The following is a 24405-nucleotide window of genomic DNA, read 5'->3' as shown; positions in this document are numbered from 1 at the left end:
AGTGAGCCATAGCAGTTGTAGTGGTAGCTCTTGTTTCTGAAAACGTTGTGAACCAGTGGCATCCTTCCCTCAAGGAGAGGAGGAAAGATGTGAAGCTACTTAACTCTTATATTGATATTTACTGTAGTAGCAGATGTTTAGAGTCTGATACTCTCACAGAATGTGTTCTTTTTGTGTGTTTTGGTATAAATTATTATAGTGAGCCCTCAAAATGACACATTTTATCTCAATGGTTGGTTTTGGCTTAGCGATTTTTTTTATATGATTAATTAACAGGTGGCTGTAAAATTCAGCTTCATAATGAGAAGCCTTATGCAGAATTAAGGAAGGGTAGATCAGAGTGATTATTACCTCCTTGTCTTATTTTCTGCTGGCTTAGGCCTCAATACAGGTCAAAATTATATAGCTATGCTCTTCCAGTGTGTCAAGTACTCTTTAAGTATGAAATCATGTTGAGAACAGGGACTGTGTTAAATATTTATTAAATAAACCTTGGTTACTGCCATAAATGCATAAGCTGTTATTACCTTGTGTGCATGCTTAATGTGGGACACATAATGATAGTCTCAAAGTACTGCTGTTTCAGGATCACCATATTTTTGGCTAACGAAGGGATTCTTCTTTGTCAGAAATACTCTTCTTTTTATAAAATGATAGTAAACATAGAAAGCAATATTCAGCCAAGATTTTTAATAATTCAGAATTTGTTTACATTGGGAGTGCTTAAAGGGCTCCTTGTTGCTCTGTTAAGTGAGAAAGGATGTAAGATCTTTACAGTGGCACAGTTGGTCCACATTGAAATAATTACAAATTATGCAATACTGTAGGGGCATGTGGAAAAGTGAGAAGTATTCAGCATGGCACAGGTACATATATATATTTTTAAAGAACCAATGAGGCAAATGCTAATAAGTTAATTAGGTTATCACTAGATAATAGTTTCTTTTTACGTGTAAACTATTAGCACATAATGCTTAAGTTGTCAGCATTCACTACTATGTTAATGGAGGAGCTATAAGTGATAAAGGCTAGTTCTGTTCATGGGTTAAAATCTTGTATTTTTGAATTCAATAAGTAATTTGTCACCAGTGTTATTGGAACCAGAAGTTTACCTAGGAAATACAAGGATTTTCTGCTTTCATCCATGTTGCAGGAGCTGAGGTGTCTTTTCAGAATAATGAAAAACAAATATAACTAGGAATTTTTTAGAAAGACAAGTTTAAGTTATGTATTTTGCTCTAGCTTCTCCAGGCTCCTGAGTATTTTTCACCCTAACACCATTTAACAATGTTTTATTTTTCCCTCTCGTTCATGAACTTTAGCTTCCTTTATGTGATCCTTCAGCATGCACTCTGTTGGTGTCATCACACCCATCACTGATCAGTGCTGCAGACTGAAGCTTGGAGTTAAGGCAAGTGCCTCTTCCACACCATTGCATGTTTTTTTGAAATGTCTTATAACCTTTAAGATAAAAACAGTAAGTAAACCGTAAAAAGTTATGCTATGACAAGAGAAAAAAACCCACAACTATCTTGTCCTAAGTCTGCAGCATTATTCAGTGATGAGTATAATAGCACTGCAAAGATGTGCTAGAGGATCGTACAAATGAAGCAGATATTGTTGAGAACTTGGCTGTCTCTGTCTGCCCGTAGTGGAGGATGAAGTGTCCCTGCTGATGAAGATAAGGTTTTCTGAACTTTGCAAGCACATGTTTGCTTCTAAGAGGAAAGCTAAGACAGGAAAGTCAGAGAACTCTACCTGGGTGAAAGAAGATAAAGTCATGCTGTTACAATAATTAAGATTAAATATTATTAAACCCTAATTAGATAGTGCTGCTAGGTCTATTTTTTCACAGTTTCTGATGGTGTTTCTGTGTTGTTGTGGTTTTGGTTTGGTTTATTTTTTTTAACGTTGAGGTTATGTAATTCAAAATGTCTGCAGTCTACAGAATAGGAGGTTTGTATTTGATTCAAATGAAATCAAATAAGATTAATAGATTTTGTATATATACCCTAAGGATAGGCTTGAGAGCAGAGATGTGTTTATTGGTGGTGGGGGTTGTGAGATGAAGAAAATGGGAGATGTCAAGATACAGAAAAGCTAGTAAACTGGAAAACAACATATGTTTGATGATTAGTAGCTCTGTAGTAGTACTGGTAAAATGTTAATACTCCTGCCATACTTCAGCTATTGCTCAAACCCCTAAATATTCTTTACCTTTAAAACTCACCTTGATATCTATAGATTAATTGGGTGGGGCACTTCTGTATTTGGCATGGTAGATTGAAGTTCATAATTCTGAAGGAAGCAAAGAATATATCCATTGCCACTTTCACAGGGCCTGAAAAAGAATGATTAGCAGATCTCTTTTGAGTTATGCTTAGCTTTTAAAATCTGTATTAGTTACCTTGTTGTTGATGTAGGTCCATGGTTATGGTTGCTTTGCAATATGGTGACAGGGATTTCAGTCATTCTGCTGTGGTTATAGAATTGTATCTTGAGAGAACAAGTAGATGAAGACTTTACTACTTCATCTCAGCATACTAATGTGCCACAGATGCTCAGCTGGGAAGCCTTTATTCCTCAAGTTGCTGTTTGAGGTTGCAAACCGCTGGGGTAACTAAAAAATATAGTACTAGATACAGTGCTGGTAATTACCAGTTTATCTCCAAAAATTGAGTGAATGAATAGGTTCCTTTAACTCTTGAGTACCTTTGTTTTGATCTGAATGCTTAATTTCTGATTGTGGCAGAGAAGGCTGAGTTCAAGATGGTCACCAATCTCCTGTAATCAAACTCAATCTTTGGATCTTGTTATTTCAAATCACGTGATAGCTTCTGACCACTGTCGGCTTTGTGCACCCAAAGACAATACAGATTTTTCCATCTGGTATATTTTCTGAGGAGTACGTGACTGGCATAGGCTGTGACAGCCGTGTTCTGATTCCTGGTTGGCTCAGAATGTTGTTCTTGAACCCATGTCTTCTGGAGTCCAGCTCCGTGGGTGTTCCATCCTACAGTTTAACTCTTAGCATCGTCTGACTTACAAAGCAAAGAACTTGGCCTTTGCACAGAAGATTAAAAAGCTGTTAATTCCTTGCTTTTATACTTAAGAGCATAACTACATTATGATGAAGAACTGTTAAAACAAAAAGGTAAGAGAAGTAGGCAAAAGAACAGACATTGTAGACGCTCTGAAGATACTTCACGGGGGTTTGAAGTACATATATACCACCTACCAAAAAACACTTGAAGAGGACAAAAAGGGGAGGAGGTGCTGTTCAAAAGAAGGAGGCATCTTCCAGAAAGCTGAAGGCACATGCAAATGAGGAAGAGAGGTTAGATATTTAGCCCTGGCATGGTTAAATAAAAAATAGAAGAAAGCCAACAGTGAAGAATTTCAGGATCAACCTGCAGAGACTTAAAAATAGCAGTAACTCTTTTCTGAAAATACTGGAAACAGGAAGCCTGTCAAAGAGTGTGTATGACCACTAGTTGATCAAAGTATAAAAGAAAGCTCCAGGAAAATAAATAATGCCACAACACTAAATTAATTTATTCATACATTTACCTGTGGAGATTAAGGTTTCAAATGAAACACTTGTTTATGAAGGACTTGTAGAATTCATTGCTAACTGAAATGCCAGTAGAAGATATTACATAGGACCAGCAAAATGACTGAGAAAAAAATTAGCAGAAAGAGGTGATATTCATTCAAGAGTTCTGAAAGATCTCAAGATATATCCAAACTGCTAATTGTTGTGTGTATCCTCTCACTTAAAACTGACTATCAAAGTTGTTAGTGTGGTGCCAATGTTTTAAGAGGTTTCCAGGGAAGATCATGAAATTACAGATCAGACAGGCTGACATCTGTACTGTGAAAATGGGTAGAAGCTGTTTTGAAGAAGAAAATGAGAGGAAACATGGAGAAAAATGTAATGTTGGGCAAGAGTCAGTACGGCTTTTATAAAGTGAAGGGCTCTTTGATCTCTTGGTGTTCTTTGAAGTCAAGAAGCATGGAGACATGGAAGATTAGTCTGGTTGGATTTTCCAATAGCATTTCACAAAGTCCCTTTTCAAATGCTCAATGTAGAAATAAAGTTTCTATTAAATTTTTAGCCTTTTAAAATTCTCAGCTCATTTCTGATAGCTGGAGTAAATGTTGAACTTAACTTGATGTTCCAACAGGAAAAGAACTGTTAAATACAGTTGCTTGTGTTGATTTTTGCATTAGAGTATATTTTTCCAGTAAGTGGATGGTAGCATAACTCCAGCAGCTTTGACCTAGCTAAAATAGCCAAGTACTCTTAAAGATGGAAGACTTAATGATGCCTCCAGATTTGGAAAGATCATCAAGGTGTGAGGTATGTGGATGCTTAGAGTTTAAACAATTTTCTCAGTCTTAGTGGTAGATTGTTATAATGTCTGTTAAAACAGTAAGTTTCAGAGTTGGCAATAGAAATGCAATATTTAAATACTGATAACACACACTGTCTCACTAGTTTCATTGTTGCCTCTGGCTTTGTACAGTATGTTTACTGTCATTATCAAGTCTCTGCAGAGTTAGAACTGTCTTTATTTAGGTAATAAATGGATGTAGTTCAGTGGTGAAGAGATCTAAGGGAAAAAAAACATCATTCATTGCAATTTAATATTGCAAATAGCCCAGGTAATGTTTTTTCCCATGTTTAATAAATTATAATAATTGTAGATCCTGGGTTTTGAGATTAAATAGTTACTGATGGTGTAGTTGTTAGTCTGTCACAAAAACTGATGGAAAACAAACTATTGATGGAAAATATAGTGAATAGCTTGGGCAGTTTCTTCAAAAAGGGTTATGTTGCTTATTATCAGTTTTTATTTTCCTGTTTTATAACAGGACAGTCATTCTAAACTGAAGGTTGCAATTATGCTTACAAACGCAGAGCTGCAGATGATAACCTCAGTTAATGTTGGGCTTTCCAGTCCACAAGGGCAGAAACAAACATCTAATTTTAGATATTCAGACTCTAGTGCCAAACGTTGTAAAGTATGAGCTGTTTTACATAGATTGAAAAGCTCTGATAATGACAACTCGACGCTTCTGGGAAGTCAAGATTTCTTCATTTTTTTTGTTAAGAGCGTGAAGGGGGAAGCTTTTTGTATCCTCTCGCTGATCCCATTACGGCTAATGGCTGAGTCACCGTATTCCTTAGAGCATAAAATAATATGACTACTTAGGAAGAAGAGTTCATCTAGCTTGCCGTCCTGTTTCAAATGTAGTCCAATGGAATGTTTATGGAAGAGCATAAAAATAGGTCAGATGCATAACAACTTCTCTTAAATGTACTCCGTATCTCCAATAGTAGTTCTCTCTTTCTTTCTCAATGAATTCCTAATTTTCTGTTTGTCGTTTTGACACTTTCTGGGTGAAAAAATTGTGGTTATTGCTACTGTTACTGACGGATTTAGTTTCAAAAATAACACTACATATTATTTTTTTCATAAGGATGATAAATTTATGCCCTTTACAGATACAGGATATTTTCCTTTCAAATGTATGTGATTCCGTATTGTCCACTGTTTACATAGTGTTTTCATTCTATCAACTTTAATTTAAAAATGTTAAAAATGATTTTGCTGTAACAGCCAGAGTGTCATGAAAGCAAGGAGAAATGACTGCTAGATTTAAAACAGTTTGATGTCATTGTGTGCATAGAGAGCTGGTAATTGTTTTATTTACTCTGTCTTCAACCTAGTCTTTCTCAAATACTTTACTCATGAGAAAGTAAGAAAGAAATAAGTCTTTTTAATGGAGAACTTGTGGACTGTTTGTTCCTTTGGTAAATTTTCTTGAACTGTGGGAAATCGAATTCATTTTGGGATACTGCAGAATTAAGAACAGATGATGTCCTATTTTTTCTTGGGCCTACAAGAATTAGTTTTGGTAAGTGGATTTCATCTCTTATGTTCCTGCACTGCATTATGGCATAATCTCAGTTTGCTTTTTTCTGAAGACAAAAAAATCCCTGTTCCATGTGTGTGTTTCCTATAATATAAAACATCTCTAGAAGAAGTGAGAGAGGAAAGAAGAGCTGAAAAAGTGAAACCATGAGCCCTTTCCTATGTTTTTCCCACTTATGAGGGTGTACTGCTACTGTCATTAGACACAGCAGTATGTTATATCATAATATGCCAGTGAGTTGAGGAGGCATAATGGAAATTTACTCTGCCTTGTCTCAGAAAAGGACAGTGTTTTGAAGTCTAAAGTGAAATATAGTACTTAGTGATATCATAACATATATGTTATGGTTAAGAGTGGTGATCCTTCCCCTCTGTTCAGCACTGGAGAGGCCACACCTGGGGTACTGTGTCCAGTTCCAGGCTGTCCAGTACAAGAAAAACGTGGACATATTGAAGGGAGTCCAACCAAGGGCCATGAAGGTGATGAAGGGACTGGAGCATCTCTCCTGTGAGGAAAGGCTGACAGAGCCAGGACTGTTCAGCCTGGAGAAGGTTTGGTGGGCCCCCTCGTCAATGTGTGTAAATGCCTGAAAGGAGGCTGCAAAGAAGACAGAGCTAGGCTCTTCAGTGGTGCCCAGTGACAGGAGAAGAGGCAGGAAATGAAACACAGGAGGCTCTAAACATCGTTAAACACTTTTTTACTGTGAGGGTGACAGAGCAGGGGAACAGGTTGCACAGAGAGGTTGTGAAGTCTCCATCCCAGCAGATATTCAGAAGCCATCTGGGCAGCCTGCTCTAGGTGACCCTGTTGAGCAGGTGGGTTGGACCAGATGATCTCCAGAGGTTCCTTTCAACCTCAGTGACTCTGTATTTCTGTGCTACATTTATTTTCTTGCATAGCTAGAGGGATAATTTCTAATTTAGACAATATGTTTGCTAAAAAAATGCTTGGAAGCAAATTTTAGTTTGATGTGAGGAGTCCTCTGTGTGTGCAGAAGTAGCAGATGGCATTTTCTTACTTTGACACTTTGGACTATACCTGGATACTAGAAAGATCAGTTTTTCATTATAGGGCAGCTTTGGACTGTCTGGGCAAAACCACACCTGATTTTTATGTATAATGAAGTTATTATTGATGGTTGTCTTAGGTCAAAAAGCTCAGTTCTAAAAACTTCTTTTGATCGGAGATGTCGACTTTGCCGAAACTCTTATTTACACAGAATCACTGAGGTTGGAATGCACCTCTGGAGATGGTCTTGTCCCACTGCCTTGCTCAAAGCAGGAGTAGATAGAGCAGGCTGCCCAGGACAGTGTCCAGTTGGGTGTTGACTGTTCCCAAGAATGGGGACTCTACAACATTTCTGAACAACCTCTTCCAGTGTTTGTCCACACAAGATCCCCACTGAGCCTTCTCTACTCCACGCTGAACAGTCTCTGCTCTCTCACTCTCTCCTCGTCTGAAAAATGCTCCAGTCCATTCATGAATCACCTTTCTGGCTCTTGCTGGGCCCTCACCAGTATGACTGGGTCTCTCTTGTACTGAGAAGTCCAGGCCTGTAGGCAGCACTGTGGACGGGACCTCAGCAATGCTGAGCAGAAGGGAAGGATGACCTCTCTCGGTCATCTGGCGATGCACTGCCTGAGCTGTGTTCAACTTCTTGCCCTCCAGGACACCCAGGTCCTTGTCTCTGCAGCTGTTTTCCAGCCAGTCGGCCTCCAGCCGGCACTGCTGAGTGCGTGGGGTCATTGCTCTGCATGCGTGGGACTCGGCACTTCCCTTGGCTGAACCCTTTTCATGGACTTCCCAGCAGCCCCCTTCTCCAGCCTGGCAAAGTCCCTCTGAGGAGCAGCACAGCCATCTGCTCTATCCACCCTCCTCCCAGTTTTGTCTCTTCTGTCAGCTTGCTGAGGATGCACTTTATCCCATCATCCAGGTGATAAATGACGATGCTTAAACAGTCGTAGCTCCAGGATCAGCCCCTGGGGCCCACCAGTAGTGACTGTCCTGCGGGTGGACTTGGTCCTGCTGATCACAACGCACTGAGCCTGGCTGGCCAGCTGGTTTTCAGTCCACCTCAATGCCCACTTACCTGACCTCTACTTACTTCCTGAGTTTGTGTGTGAGGATGTTACAAGAGACAGTGTTGAAATCCTCAGTAAAGTCAAAATAGAAACCATACACTGCTCCTCCTTCCTCCTTCATTGTAGAAGTCTGTCATGTTGGTTAGGCCTGATGTCCCCTTTGTAAATCCATGGTGACTTTCACCTATCACCTTCTTGTCCTTCCTGTGTTTGGAAACAGTTTCTATGAGGATTTACTCCACCACCTTTCCAGGGATTGAAGTGAGGCTGACTGACCTGTAGTTCCTTGGTCCTGCTTCTTACTCTTCTTGTAGATAGGAGTGAAATTTGCTTTCTTTGTGTTCTCAGGAATGTCCTCTGATTGCCATGACCTTTCAAAGATAACCATCACATCAATCTGCCCCCTCAGGACTCATGGTTACATCCCACACATATGTCTTTGTGTTTGATGAAACTGGCTTTAAACCAGACTCTGTTGCCAATCAATGCTTGATTTACTTAACAGGAATTAGTCAACTCATGGACCGGCTGTGATCTTTCTGTGTTAATTTCTGAAATTTCTCTGGGATTTGAAGAAAAACTTTAAAATAAAAACAATAATGTGTTCTGCTGGGGCCTTTGCAGGTTTTTCTCATCACTCGTCCGTGGTAGTCATCAGAAAGTTGTAATCTCTAAAAACTGTTCAACTATCTTTTTTCAGTTATTTTTTTCCATGCAACTTAGCAAGGTGTTCTTCAGATACTTTAAAGCTGTGCTAAGAGGTCTCCTGGAAGACTGCAACTGAAACTTGGGACAGAGAAAAGTATGTTGTCCCTTCTGTTAAGATGCTGCTTCGTAATCGCTGCAACATTTTTCTTTGCTGTATATTACTCCGTTTGAACTCGAGGACCTTGTGCTCTTTGAAAACTGAGTAGCGCTGAATTTGCGGTGATTGCAGTCTCAAGGGTGGTAGGTGTAAGGTTTTTATCACTGCTTATTGAGTCTTGAACTTGGCTCAGTAGTGTGAACATGAAACTCCTGATTGTTAGAATTCCACTTCTGTTTATGGTGGTGCTGGTTAAAAGGTGGACATTTCAGAATGCTTTTAGTGTTGTATCTGCATCATTGCAACAATTCAAGTAGTGAAGAGTTTGCAATCTGATTTGCCATTCATGTCCTTCCTTCTTGCTATAACACCAGTCTTCTGCAGTCGAAATCAAAGGCAGCATATGTAGTTTGAAACAGTTCTTTATGCAGCTTCAGAGCAAGCCAACCATGGCAATTGTCACTGAAAGGTCTAAGAACGATTCTTTTACTTGTTCCAGTATCCCAACAAAAATGCCTTCTGGTGCATTGACATTGAACACTGGACTGCTTGGATACAGTTTATACATATATTTAATGTGAACTGAACTTATTCTATTCTGGTGCTGGTACATATAATGGTTCTTGAGAATTCCAGTGTTTCTGTGCTGTCTCTACCAGCATTCCTTCCCTTGCTGTTATTGCTTGGGACAGTGGTAGCAACTTCTGACCCTCTCTGGTCACACACATTTTTTGAAATGGTGCAGATACTATTAGCAGTTCATGTTTTGTAGTAGTTTGGGATGCCCTGTGCTTGGTTTCCGTTTTGTTTTGTTTTGGTTTGGGTTTTTTTGTGAAGGGCTATTTGCTATTGGTGCTATTTGTACTATTATATACTTAAAATGTAATTTGCGTTTTCCAGACATTTTATTATTACTACTATTAAGAGCATCAGTTTGGCCACTGAATACTAAACTGTTTGCAGAAATGGTGTAGTTTGTGGTTTCAGAAGTACATCTAATATGCTGAGATTTGAGACAAAAGGATAATGTGAACATCATATTGTGGAGAGTGCCAATTTAATAAAGGTTTGGTTTATACCTACTCTAAGTATGGTTTCAATTTTACTGTTGGAATGTAGGTCTAGCAGTACTGGCAACACATATTCACAGATTTCTAAATGTAAATGTGTAACGTGCTTTACTTGCTAAAAATAAAGTTCTTCTTCAGTGTTGCAGCTCTGTCAGTGAAGGTATTTTCTCTCACTGAGTTTCATCAGCCAGACACAGTTTATTGTTGGCTGTTTTTTCCATTTTAAAGTGTGGCTAATGTCTCTCTTGCTGTGCTACCAACCAGTTCCACATGCAGAGGAATTAATAAACCCTGTTTTTTTGTTTGTGGGTTTTGTTTGTTTGTTTATTTTGATTTTGTTTTTTTTTAATTATTATTATTTCTTTCTCAGGGTCTGTATTCTTTGTTAAATGTGATGTTTAAAGTATTAAGGGTTGAGTTCAATCTATATCCCTAAGTTGCAGGCCTAAAGAGGATGTTCTGTCTTCTACCAGAAGAGCTGTCTTGTGAACCTTTTAGAAATACATCTTCACTTGTTCAAACTCAACTGCAACTGAATTAATGGTCTCAAATAGATGCAAGTGTACATACGTGGAAGCATTTACATACATGCATAGACATACGTAGCATTAGTTCATAGCATTTATCTCTGTTAAGTCTCTTTTGTTGTTATTTTTGTAAAAAAACCTTTGCAACATAAAAAATAAGCCTAAAGGGTAGTCTAGACATATAATTTTTTCTTAAATTTTCTGTAACTGTCTCTCTTACTGAGAGAATTCTATTTTGTTGAGGAAGAGGATAGATATATTTTATGTATATGACTTTTTATTTGATTTGTGAAGACACAGTCACATAAGTGGTAAATGGTGCTGTTTGCAACACAGCTCCATCCGTTTGAAGCAAGAATCACTTTGATTTCTAACCATTGTCATAATGCTTTTTAAGGAAGTGGCAATATATAATAATACAGGTTTCTAATCCTTGTTGAGAACTCTGGACTAATCATTTAGTGTTTATTTCTAAAACCTCTCAAAATAATTTAAATATTTTTCCATATTTCTTGACATTTGTCCTTTTGTTAGAATTACTGACAGTTTTCTTGATAACTGGGTAAAATGGTTGCATGATTTAACAAATAGAGTTCGACGAATAGATCAAACTGTCAGCCTGGCCTCTGCAAAAATGGGATGACGTCAAGGCTCATAAAGCATACCATTCTGCATTTCCCATTTTCCATTAACAAAACAAAAAAAACCCAAACCAACTGAAAAACCCACAAACAAACAAAAAGAAGATAGAAGATAGTGCAGTATGTAATGAGTAACAGAGCAGCTCACTGGTCATACTAAGTTTGTGGTAGGATGGGGAGGCAGAAATCAAAGTGAGAGATGAAGCAATTCCAGCAAGTGTTATGTATTCTATATTTAAAATATATTTGTTGGATATTTTGAATCTTTACTCCCAGAACAGAGCAACATAGGTTAGAGATGGAAATTAATATTTTAAAATACCTGCTAGAAAGTATAGCTAAGCTTCATGTAATATCTGTTCTTTTCTTGGAATAGGCATGGGTAATTTGCAATACATTTTTAATGATTGGCTGGTAGCTCGTTGTTCCCTATTAAGTTTATTTGAATTTCTCTTTCCAGTTTTGTCACTGATAATATTCTTAAAGTTGGCTGTCATTAGCAAATACCTGCTTATTGATTGGCTTGTTCAGTATAGGCTAGTCAAATATATACTAGACTCTACTTGGTCTTTCTCCTCAACTTCCACAACTAATTTGCCTTGAGAATTTAATTTCTCATTCTGCTGCAGACATACTGTTTTTCACACTGAAGCTCCTGCTTACTCATCATTTCCTACTTCGCTTTTATACTGAGCACATACAAGTATCACTTGGATCAGGCTAATTTTTTGTTTAAATATAACCATTTATACTCAGTTGTTCCATATGCTGTGTCTACCAAAAGTCTTTCAGTCTCTGTTAATATCTACATGAATGTTTTCGTGATGTTATAATTTTGGCTTGAACGCCAAAAGGAATTTATATGTTCAAACACTCCGTAAGAGTCATGTAACAAATATCCGAATGTGTACTAAAAGGTGCCTGCATGGTGAAGAGCAGTATCAGAATAAAATTATAATGAACTAATACTATTACTTTATTAATCAAACAGAACTGCAAGGTGACACCTAGAAATGCACACATAATACTGCTCTCTTATTTCTGTAGTGAAGGACATGAACAAAATTAGGGTGTAGCGTAATATTGATTGAACAGTAGTGGCAATCAACCCCTTAATTATTGCTAACTCAGCCAGTTTTGCTTAGTGGTGCTGTTAATCTTAAATCCACCGTTGTATGTATTTTAGAGATCAAAGATAAAGAAAGTAGTTGTTACTGGCCTTGGTAATACAAAAATTGTTATTAGAATAATTTCTGTCACGTGGAACCCACTGATATTTTTCTTCCAAAGTTGGAAAGAAGATGTTGCTTTTGATCTGAGAGTATTTAGGCACAGCAGCTTTCCATACCAAAACTGTGTCTGCACGTTATAATAAATTATTCTTCAGTGTTAGCTTTGCTAACATGAAAGAGCAATTAGTTTTGTTTCCTTTCATCTGCAGAACTAGCACAGCTTTCTTGCTTGTCAATACAGAAAGTAAACAAAGAAGTAGTGATGTAAGCATTTTTATTCATTTTTGAATTCTCTTGTTTCTGAAAATCAGTGCAAGGTCTCAAAGTAAGTTTTCTAAACTGCTGAGACTTGTTCTCTCCGATTTATAAATTATGAAATGTGCATGTAGAATGTATTGTATGAAGGAAACAGAGCAGATAGAGATGTTCTGTGTCTGGAATAGGACCTAACTGAGATCACTTAGAAATTATCACATACATGGGGTCAGGAACACAGAATAGACTAACATAGGAGTTGCAGTATTTCTTACAGTTCTTCCAGAACAAATGCCTTGAATAGGCAGCACATCTGGTCTCTCTCTGCTGTGAAATCCAGTCAAATGGGTTCTCAGGTGAAAGGATTCTTAGTAACAGAGAATCCCACTATAGTCCTCATTGTGTGTTAGCATCCTGACAAAACAAGAGCCATACATGCTCAACATTTCATTTTTCAAGGTGATTTTCAATGCAGCAAAAGCTCAGTGGATGATGCTTTGCAGTATCATTTCAGCTAGTTAGCAAAATAACATCAGGTATTGGAAGTATTATTTATTTGTGATTGAACCAAATGGTGTTTTGGTTCTCCTCATTTAAGTGTATTACAGAAGCAAATAAGTTCTATGACACACATATTGAAACAGGTAAAATCCTTGCCTTTCAAGCAAGTTTATAGTGGCTTTATTTCGATTTCTGAATACTGTTTTAAAGACCAAATAATAATGAAACATGGTGAATTGCAGCTTTTTCCTTGACGCATCAGGAATAGTCAGTTTACAGTGCTCCCTAAGGAAGCCTATCTGGGCGAAATGTATTCCCATATTTAAGTATACTTCTCTTTTTAAAATAGTTCTGTTTATTACACCTAATCATTAATTGGCATATTTATAGACAGCTTTTGCTTGAATGAATATTGATATTTATACTCAAACAATCCAGTTAAAAATGGTAAGCTGAAGTATTTCACTTGCAGCTTAGCAACCTGATCAAGTTATTATTTTTTCCTAATTTATTATAATTTGCCTTTTTTTTAAAAAAAATGATATAAATCAGGGTAAATAGATACTTTGAAATTAAATACAAGTTAATCAAGATATGAAGATTAAATTAAACTCTCTAGTACAACGACCTCCACATACGCTAAAGTTGTTTGTTCGTATGTGGTTTGTACATAGCATAAACATAGAATTGTGAGTTTGCCGAATTTTCTTTATTCTCTCATTTTATATTGTGATTATAGGAACAGAATTGTTTTTAAATGCCTTGTAATTTAAATAAACCAGATCTTTGTGTATCTGGAAACAATAGAAGTATCTGGAAATAATAGAAGTCTGCAGAGCAGTTTACATCTGTGCAGGTATTCCTTCTCCTTGCTTGCACACTTGCCATCATCAAAAATCTGAGGCTTACTTGCTTTTCCAAATTAATTTATGCCTTAGAGCAATGTTAAGAAAAACAGCCTCAATGTCACTCAGCTGGAGAACACTTCTATTACGTGTGAGGAAGGACTACTCTAGTCATGCCTCCTGAAGCGTTATTTCTCTGAGGAAGTCTTAGAGAAGGTTGTGGTTATTTTTTTTTTCTTTAACATGGAACATTCCTGCTCATAACAGCAATTGTGGTCTCCAAAGGAAAAGCAAGTTCTATATGAACACCCACATAAGTAACATGTCAAACTTTAGTCATTGTTTTAGTGATGAGAAATCCGTCTGCTTGAGCAGATAGCAGAGATGTCAGTGGTAAGGTGTGAAACAAAGTCGTTACTTCTCAGTACATACCCTAGGCTGAAAAATCTGCACAGTTCCATCTTAATCAGTGTGCTTTCAGCTGAGCTTCCATAAAATACTTTTTGTTTAGAAAGATCAAGTAAAGGAGGTGTTTCTTATTTTCTTATCCTCCAGTACTAGCTTGCAGTGATTTGTTTTCCTCTGTAGAGTGTTGTCTCATACATATGTACAGGTCAAGCCACAGAAAGGGAAAAAATGTAGAGGAACAGATCTGGAAAAGCAATGAGATGATCCCTAGGAGAAAGGAAGCACTGGGTGGTGAGTGGTCATCATCCCAGATGTCAGAGTGAGGAAGAAGAAACCTGCTGCATCCAGGGTGTCTTACCCAAGCCACCAAAAGCGAATTACCTGGTAAATAATGGTATAATTTCCACTTGCTTTGATAGGCAGTGAATTATGTAGTAGACATTTTACTTCAGGGTTCACAGATCCCAGCCAAAAAACACAGTATTTTTTTATGTTTTTAGGCCGCATTTAGGACACTTCTCTGTCTGGTCCTGACCAGGAAAATGAATGTATTCATTATGTTAACAACAAATATTAGATTATTGATTTGAGTTCAGATTTTAACTTTTTTTACAGATTAAAATTTTTCAGTAAAAATCGAATTTTACTGATATTTCTGTCTATTCTAATTTATTTTCTCTACAGATGATACAGACCATCAGGACTCTAGTTGAAAGTACAGATAGTTTATATGAGAAGATAGTACAGTGTCAGAAAGCAGGTAAGTACAAGCTCTTTTTAAAAATGTTATAAAGAACTTACTGCATTTTTCTTTATTTCACAGAACTATTAATTGAGTTTATTTATTCAACCATAGGAAAAACAACCATAACCTGCCCCGCCCCCAACAGACAAAAAATCTAATTTGGGCACATACAATAATAGGGAAAAGGACACATCAAATCACAGAAATGAAAGATCCATAGAATTACAGCTTGACTTTGGAAAGTGTCAGCATTTTATATATGGACAGTAGCTTGCTTGTCAGTATAGTATTTCCACAAATGTAAACATAGGTTTACAGGAGAGAAAGTGAATTATCTTCCTTCACAATGAAATCTTTTAAGCATTTACTCAGATCTCCTCTTTTGCTATATGATAACTTTTCCCCTTTTGTCATGGTAGGCTTAATGTCTTCAAGAGCCTTGGTAAAGTGTCTTGCCTTCTGATAATTACCTGACAATAGTTCAGGTATTTTGTCCCTGCATTTCTCTAGATCTGCTGGGTGGATACCCTCTGGTTCTGCTGATTCGTTACTATTTTATCTATTCAGAGTAAAACTGGTTTTACTGACAGTTTTACTCAGACAATTACATGTATCTTCTGTGGCAGGCTTTTCAAACCACATGGATGCAGAAAGTCTATTTTTTTAAACTTTGTTATGACCCATTGGTCTCACAGATTTTCTGCATTTTTTCCTGTTTCTGATATATATTTGAAACAGATTGTACCGTTAGTTCTTAATCCCTTCACAAATTGCCTTTTTTTCACCTGATATATTGTAATGGTTTTCTCATTTGAACACAACTTTAAATTTTGAAGCTTTCTTACTATGGATAGCATCCCTAACCTTGCTGTTTATTCATGTTTCTTTTCTTTTGGTCTTTTAAAAGTATTTTTAAATGATGTTATAAATTTACTCAGGGTAGTGATGCATCACATTTGCATCAGAAACAGGTAGTCTGCCCGAGAGTCACTCAAAGTGTCTACAAACATGCCTTGTGTGACTCAGTTGATTCAAAAGATTTTATATACAAAACATTTTCACCTATCTGATATTCAGCATCCTGCAGCTCCCATCATTTTCCATTATTTTCATCCATTCTTTGATCCACTTCTCTGCTGTCCTATGAATTTTGGTCCCTTTTCTTTATTCTCTTTTCCTGAAAGGAAAAAAAGAATGCTCTTCCACCCTCACCCTCCCTTTACAAACTCTTTTCTGTTATCAGTGTCTTCCAACTCAGATCAGCAGCAAGAAGGCTCACCCACTCTGAATTTCTAGATCTCCCCTTTATTCACAGCACACATTCCTCAGACTGCGTGAATTTGAGTCAAACCATAGAAGTGTCGAAATACTTAAAAATTTTAATTTGTCCTATTTACTTCAAGCTGTCAAACATAAGTAATCATAAATGCCATGAGTGACAAAATATTATTTCATGTATCTTGTTAGTAGATGCAGAGATTCATCTAAAATACCAAACTCAAAATACATCATGCTGCCTTAAGGACATTGTCTTGTAGGCTTACTTCTTGAATTGTCTTCCATTGTTGTGGTGATGGTGTGCCAGATTTTTTTTAGCTTCATCAGTGTCTCAGGCTGTTTAGTGCCCTGGTTAGAAGTAAAGCAAAAGCTAATTCCCTGGTTTACCTCATATACTAGAATTGTTGCCCTTCAGAAAAGATTGCTTTATACTAGCTCATACAGATTCAACTAAACTTCCATTTTCTTGAGTCTTACAGCCTTGTTTTACATGAAGTGCAGCTGGGTCCAAGGATCCTTTGTTTAAGAATGCTAAAGACTTAAAGCCTATACTATATAGTGGAGATTTTTATCTCATTTAAATGAGAAAACTCCAGCATGGTGACATAAGCCTAAGTATGGATTATGTAATAGATCCTGCTATTTAGGGCAGCTTTAGCCCTGCAGGGTCAAGGTACTTTTTAAGATGAATGAGCTGAATTGAATTGCCTTTTAATATCAATGGTTTTCAAAGATTTTCTTGTAATTAATCTCATGATCTTGGTGCATGCTACTCTATTTAATTCTGAGTAAAAGATTATACGTTTTTCTATGTAGTTTCTTGATATGGAAAAAAGCAAAATCATGCCCTTGTCTGGCTTTTTTTTTTTTTTTTTGTGTTCTGGGGCTCAAAGATCGAAAAAGCTGCTAAAATAAGAAGAAATACTCAAACTGCCAATAAGCAGTAAATTATTGTTGTCATGAACAGGCTCGTAAGAGAATTCTCTTAAATAAGCAAAGTGGACTCATTCTATTAAACCATTTTCTAACTGAAGCTTAATAATAAGACTTTTGGCTTCCTTTAAAATTCAGAACTAATTTTAAAACACAGGCACTGCTATTTCTTTCTAGGTTGATGGCCTATTGAATAAGCAAAGATACAATTCTTGAGGTGGCTTTTTTTCAGGATTCAGGTTCTTTACTATTAATATTCTCTAAGAACATTTAACTATAAACTTCTCTCATTTTGATTCTTTAAAATTAAACTATATAAAAACTTATCTTCATATCAGTATATTAATTTTAGCTCAACACAATATGTTCTTAAATAGCTATTGAAAGCATTTTAGATACATTAATTAATGAAAATATATGATAACATAATATTGCTTTGGTTCCCACTGTACTTCTCATTCTTTAACAGAATTAAGAAAAAAAATCTGCATAACTTCAAAATGATTGCAGTGTCATTTATTTTGTTGATATAAAGACAGCTAAAGATCCTGCAAGAAAACAGAACGTAGGTGCTAAAGGGAATTTAAAGATAATCTAGTGCACCCCCTTAATCTGTTAAAGACCTAAAATGCTCCTGCATCTTCTCTAAAGAATTTGAATGTCCAGGTCTCCTTAACCATCCCCAGTTGCCTTTGTACCCAACTCATATAATTCTTGTACTTGTCCTTTGAATCTTCCTTTGCATTCTTTTGCTTTATAATTTAAATACTGACTGAGCTAATCACTGGTTAAGAGAGAGAAAGACAGCTTAGAAATTAATTTTGGTGTTCAGCAGTGGGAGCTCAAAAGGACTTGCGGTATTCCAAGTATTCATTACATGATCGGGGAGCAAATAATGAGCAAACACAGTTTGCTGGTGACAAAGAATTATTGAATGTAATCAAATGTAGATACGACCGTGAAAAAGTAGAGGAGGATCTTGTGACACTGAGAATTATAAAACAATGTGTGAAATGTAACATCAGTAAGGGTAAGTTAATGTGTGTAGGGGAAAAAGTAGCCGTGACAATACCGACAAGCAGTGATCTCTAAGGTTTCTGTTTTTATTCAGGAAATGAAGCTATTATATACAGGTCTAACAATGTCAATTTGCTGCTAATATGCATTCCTGCGTGCTGATAATTCAGATTGCGTTTTTCTGTATGGTTTTAGAGGTGTAACCTTCTCTAGTCAGCTGTGCATCCAGAACTCTTGTCCAGGTTCTTCTGAGATCTCAGCTACACGTTCCTTTCTCTGAGTTTCACCATTATAGTGTTGCTTTATGTACATCATTTCCCTGCCTGTCATTTTGATGATGTCTGTCCCTATATTCATTTCTATGTTTTTTCCTCATTGGACGTCAGGACTGAGCTGCTTTCACTTTTCTTACGTTTGCTTACTTGGTAGCAAGAGTTTCCAGTGCCTGGTAGATTGACAGCCATCGTCATGCGTTCTATCATGTTGTCCCACAGGCTCACTGCAAACATCCACCAGGCTACTTCCTTTGAATTGGTTTTCAAAATTCTCCCACAAAGATAGCTAGATTGACACATGTCCTCCTACCACCTTCACCAAAATAGTTTTCAATGCTTCCTTGTACTCCCCACTCTTTCTTTATCCATCTGTTCTCTTTTTCCCTCATACTTTGATTCTGAGTTTTTGGAGCAGGGATTGTCTTATTTATTCCATCTGTAAAGTGACTAAAAAAGCAGGAACTTAGTTTATTAAATAATGCAAGTACTAAAAGACATTAACTGAGTATATTTTCTAATGTATGCTCTGAAGCAGTCCTTTGGCAGTGGCGGAAACAGGATATGGTTTCAAGAAAGGGAATAACCAGCCATTCTGGATGCTGTTGAAGATAAACACAGTGCACAATAGGATCCATTTTTTTCTACATTTTTTCTTCCTACTTGTCTTTCTTCCCCAAGCAGTTCCACTAAGAATCTCCAGGTGCAGTTCTAGAGTAGCTTAAGTTATCCTGGCATTGCATATACTCCCTGACTCTGTAATCTCTTTCCTCTCCTGTGCCTTGAGTATTCTCAAAACCACATTCTGCCACGGCAGAGAAAAAGAGGAAGAATTGCACTTAAATCAGCTTATGTAGTGTTGATGAATTGCTCCTTGTACATAGCTCAGTGTGATACCTTGAATGTAGTAGTTAGTTTGGGTTTTTTTTTAATCTGATATGTCATACACAGAGGTGGATGCTCCCTAGGATACACCTCACGTGCTTTTAGATGTTCTGAATTATCTAATTTGCCGCTCCCAGTGCAAAGACTTAAACTAACATAGACTTTTGTATTGTTTTCCTGAGTTTGCCTCTTCACATTAAGCCTTTACTTCCCTACTGTTAATGCAATTCTTCCCCAGTAAAAGATTGGATCATATTAATTATGACTATCTAGAGCTGCATGTTCCGCTTTTAGCAACCTCAGTCAGCAAAAATGACTGGAAAATTCGGTTATGTAGTGGAAATCACAATAGCATTGTAAGAGGCTAAAATAGAATTCTTGATTTTAAATAGCCTTTCCCAGTACAGAAGTATTTACAAAATCAATCTGTTATTATATATTAGCGTGTAGTTCATATTTTTAGCAGTTGCCTTGTACCTCCAAAAGTAATTGAAGAGACAAGTTAATTATATCTCTTAAGATATAGAGAAGTAAATTAGAGTGCACAAATACAGTGGGCATTTTATATAGTAAGATCTGCTCAACGGTCACATGGTTATCCCAACTGCAATCTCATCCAAAATGGTAGGAAAGGATGAAGAGTTAGTTTATTACCCTGGGGGCTTTCTATATATACACGTGACAACATAACTAGTACAACAACTGATGACTGAGACTAACCAGCAGTTCCAACCTGTCCATAGATGGGGGTTTAGCAAAAGCAGAGGTAGTAAAATGTTGTAATCAGTATGGTTGAAAGACAAATTTTGGAACATGCTTTATTAGCTGAAGTGTGGAGAAGTTGAACAGGGTTTCAGATATACATTCCCTTTTTTGTATTTTAAACAACTACAACTGTTAAATACAGGTTGGGGAAATGACTCTGAGTTTAAATTAATTGTCTTAATCAGCCAATTTGAAAGAATAAGGTACCCAACTTCTCTGGTGCAGAAGGTGTTAGTAAAGAAAGGGGAAGTTACATTCCCGCAGAAGTGAAAGAGATAGTAGTTACTATTGCCAGTGAAACAATGTGGGCTCAGCAGGATCTGAATATTTGGAGAAGTTATAATGTGCCATAAATCAATGTCCTTACTAAATCTACTTTCTAGCACTCAATAAAATCAGATTTTTATCCTTATGCTTTTGTTGGTGTCTCTTGAGGTCCAAGGCTGGTAAATAAAAGAGGGAAACAGCAGTCTGTTGAAAAAGTCCTCTCTATTGTAGCTCTTTGTTTTTTCATTTTATTGACAGCACTGGTTCATTCTCATACATAGTAGTGGCTTAACTTCAACCACATTCAGAAATGCAGCTTGTCTTTGTGGAGAACTGTTCTTGTGGATGAAAATCTTCTGTACATTGAGGGTGGAATACCATGAGTCTTCAGAGCAAAAGTTTTGATATATGAATGCCTGGTTTTCTGTGTATTTTGGAGGTGCAGAAAAGTGTTGGTGTGTGGGGTTTATGTCTTGTGTAGCTTGATATGTTTTTTGTTGACTTTGATGTCTAGAAAGTTAATGTTACACAGCAGTGTCTTGAAAGTGTTTGAGGAAGGTAGAGCTGGTTACTTAACTCTTGAAAGAAACCGAGTTTTAATTAAATCAAGGCCAGATGTCACAGATGTCCTCTTTGTAACATAACAGTGTAAGCTTGGAGCTGCAACTACTTCAAAGATCTTCTGACAATGGTTCAGAAATCAGTGACCATCTTATGTCAGAGTGGTTCCCCAGCATTAAAGAAAGTGTCTTATGTTGAAAACGGAATTATTGTGATTGCGCATGGAACTGCATGAGTCCCGATTGGAAGACTAACTACTAATTTTGTTCTTGCAGAGAGAATGGCTTTTGGCAATCTGTGATGCCATTACCATTTGGGATGTTGGGATAAGAAGGTTATCTCAGGCATAGAATTTGCATTTGCTGCTGTTAAAGAATATAAAGGGGCAGCAGGCACCACAATGTATTTTTAACCTTCTAAGTTCAGGCAGTACATGACTGACTGACTGACTGGAAAACATTTCCACTTACTATAGAGATACTGCACATTGTGAAAGAAGTTGAAATAACTAAAGAATACTGAAAAACTAATTTAATTAGTGCATTGTTTCATCAAGTATTAATCTAAATATTTTCAAGGCAAATAATTGATACCTAGAGCTTCTTGATGCTGAAGCACAGCACACTCAGAATCTGCAAAGAAATTCTAAATCTCTAGTTATGATGTCAGATGTTTTGAGTGACTTCAGTGGGAAGTAGGTCCTTGGAAGTATTTGAGAATCTATAATAGTGCTTGTTCCTGTTAAGACTTAGTTTTTGCAGTTAGATAATACAGAGATGCTCTAAGTACTGATTTATTACGGTTAATTTTAAATCTTTGTATGAGAGGTAATCTATAAACAAAATGTGTGAGAATTTACAGGTATAGTGATTTCTGTTGTTTCCCTAACCTGATTTATTGTTGATGTGATCTGGTAGCCAGATCACTTTTCTGATAAATTTTGTTTGAGGGAAATTGTTTGTCATGTTGAACTACCTGAGTGTTTAAGGAATGTAATCTGAAAGAAAAAATGTTGAGAAACTTATTTAATTCTATAAAAAATTAAAGCCCTGGCTTTTAAAGATGTGGTCAAGTGTAGCGGTTGTATGTGCAGATGAAATATTTATGTGTGGAAATGAGCACTTACAGCTTAAATTCTTTCCTAGAATTCTTTCCTTTACTATATTAGCATTTAACTTACGCAGTTTGGGAAGAAATATTTTAATATATGAAGTGCTTTATTGGTTTTTTTCCTTGTCAGGAACAAATCTGTGTGTGCAAATTATTCATAGAAACTTTGTAATAATTTGAGAATAGAGTATGTAGTAATTGAGCTGCAATATGTGGTAACCTAATCAAGAGCTGTATGATATTATCGTTGCATTTTAAGAATATATAATGTTTACTTAATTTTTATTATTTATTACTCTTTTGCAAAGTATTTAATTTGCCTTTAAATCAAAGTTCTGTATGAAGAATGAATAAGATACATTTGGCTTTTGTGAAGTTAAGTGCTTACCTGCAGTATTATCAGTGTCACTTTATATATATATGGACAGATACTTGCTACCCATTTCATATTAGGCATACTCAGTATAAACGTTTATTGACAAAATTTTACCATCCTTAAATTTCATTGATAAAGTTATTTGTTAAGACAAAAAAAAACAATACCGAGAGGAGCACACCTGCTGTATAATCATGTCTCAACTAGGTTGCAAATCATGCTCTTGTCAAGAAAGCTTTCATCAAGGAAAACAAAGGAGTATGTCAAGTAGATGTTTGGCTTTAGAAATATCGTACAGCAGGTGTGGTGCTCGCTGTTCTGCTAAAGATTCCTTGAAAGATGAGTATCTCAACTCTCAGTTAAAGATGTGAATTATTTTCCTATAAAATGACATGGTGTACCAGGGCTTTGTGATAGTAACTCTTACAAAAGCAAACAAATTACAGATTTCCAAACAGTCTGAACTCCTGCCTTACACACACACACACACACACACACACACACCAGTTCTCCTTGTTACAGTCTCACGTCTTGATTCTAATAAAAATGTAATTCTCATCCCAGTTTTCTAGCGAAGATATATGTATTGTACAGTAAAAAGGCAAAAATATAAACACATGCAGCTCAGTGACTTAAAGCTACTTGTGTAATATATGCAATATATATGCATCAAGTAGTTTAGAAATAGCAGAATCACTTCTGCTGCCTTACTTGTCACATTTTAATCAACATCCTAAGTATACTACCTTGGAACTATAGTGAAACTCCAGTAGTGGGAGGAATTGCTAACCAAATTTCAAGAGGTGTAATTTCTGATTAGTACTTAAGGACAGTGAATTTCATAGGAGGTTGTTTAATTTTGAAGAAATTAAGAGACTGTTTTTCCCAAGCTAAATACAGTTGGAGATGAGTAACTTGTAATAGTATGTACGATGTTGTTTCTGAAATATATCCCCAAATAAAACCTTTTCCTGGAGGTACGATATTGGCTCTACAAAGCTGACATACCCAGTATGCAGGGCAGCAACAGAAATACATCTTCCTTGTTCCAGCATTTCAAGCATCAGCAAAACAATAACATGCATATTATAAGCTCACATGCTTGTAGTTATGAAAGGTTTCGTATCTTCTGAGCATATTCGTGACAATTAAAATATTGATTATAAAGTACTATAAGCTAAGATTCTAATCTGGAAGTTATTCTGACAAGTGATGGGTCAGGTTTCTTATCAGCCCAGCAGGACTGTTGTATTGCCTTGCATGTTTTATTTAGGAACGAGATTTTTGTTATTGAAGTATGTCATAGGGATCGGACACGCCAGTGTCTATACTGTCGTATCAGTTCTTGATCAGTTTATAGACATGAACATTCCATCAAAATATGCTGAGCATAAATTAATGGAGGTTTGAGGTCTGCCATGTAGTAGTATTTAAAGGAATCATTCTGCAGCTGGTTGAGGAAACACAGGACTGGAAAGTCCTGAAGTTCTGCTCTCAGGTGCAGTTTTTGGAAACTGATCATGTTGAGCTCTATTTTAAAATCAATATGAGTTGTTGCTTTAAGTAATTTTGTCCCTTTCCAGGCTGCTTACAGAACCACATCTACAATGGTTATAAATTTTACATAAATTCCAATTTTACTGATGTGCATTCACCTTAAATATTGTCCTTTAGCTGAAATAATTTTGATGCCCAAGGCCTTACCTGCCTGATGTGTATCTAGAGAGCGGTTACTCCCCTTTTGGTTTTCTTTTCGCTAGATTAACCAAGCAAATTCTTATTAGTCTCTTCACATGCTGTAGGGTTCCTATTGAATTGATCAGCTTAGAGAACTTCTCGTTTCCTCATGCTGTTTGAAGTTATTGCAAACAGGAAAAAATAATTGTAC

At 36.6% G+C, this 24405-nt stretch overlaps 1 protein-coding gene across 4 annotated transcripts in view; it reads left to right on the top strand.

Moving 5' to 3' along the window:
• The window catches only part of PLCL2 (phospholipase C like 2), a 103468-nt gene that overhangs the window by 64215 nt on the left and 14848 nt on the right, over nt 1-24405 (top strand). For 2 of the 4 annotated variants that reach the window (XM_082046161.1, XM_082046160.1), the window contains one exon: nt 14993-15068. The exons of 1 other annotated variant lie outside the window; for it this stretch is intronic. In XM_082046161.1, coding sequence (XP_081902287.1) covers nt 14993-15068 — 76 coding nt within the window. Of the gene's footprint in view, nt 1-1322; nt 1412-14992; nt 15069-24405 lie in introns of all 4 variants that reach the window. One more of the 4 variants, XR_014183397.1, reaches the window with a different exon arrangement.

The sequence above is a fragment of the Streptopelia decaocto genome (genome assembly GCF_964273445.1).
Source record: "Streptopelia decaocto genome assembly, chromosome: 2".
Lineage (NCBI taxonomy): Eukaryota > Metazoa > Chordata > Aves > Columbiformes > Columbidae > Streptopelia > Streptopelia decaocto.
The sequence above is the reverse complement of the archived record's forward strand: the minus strand, read 5'-3'. Positions and strand labels throughout refer to the sequence as shown.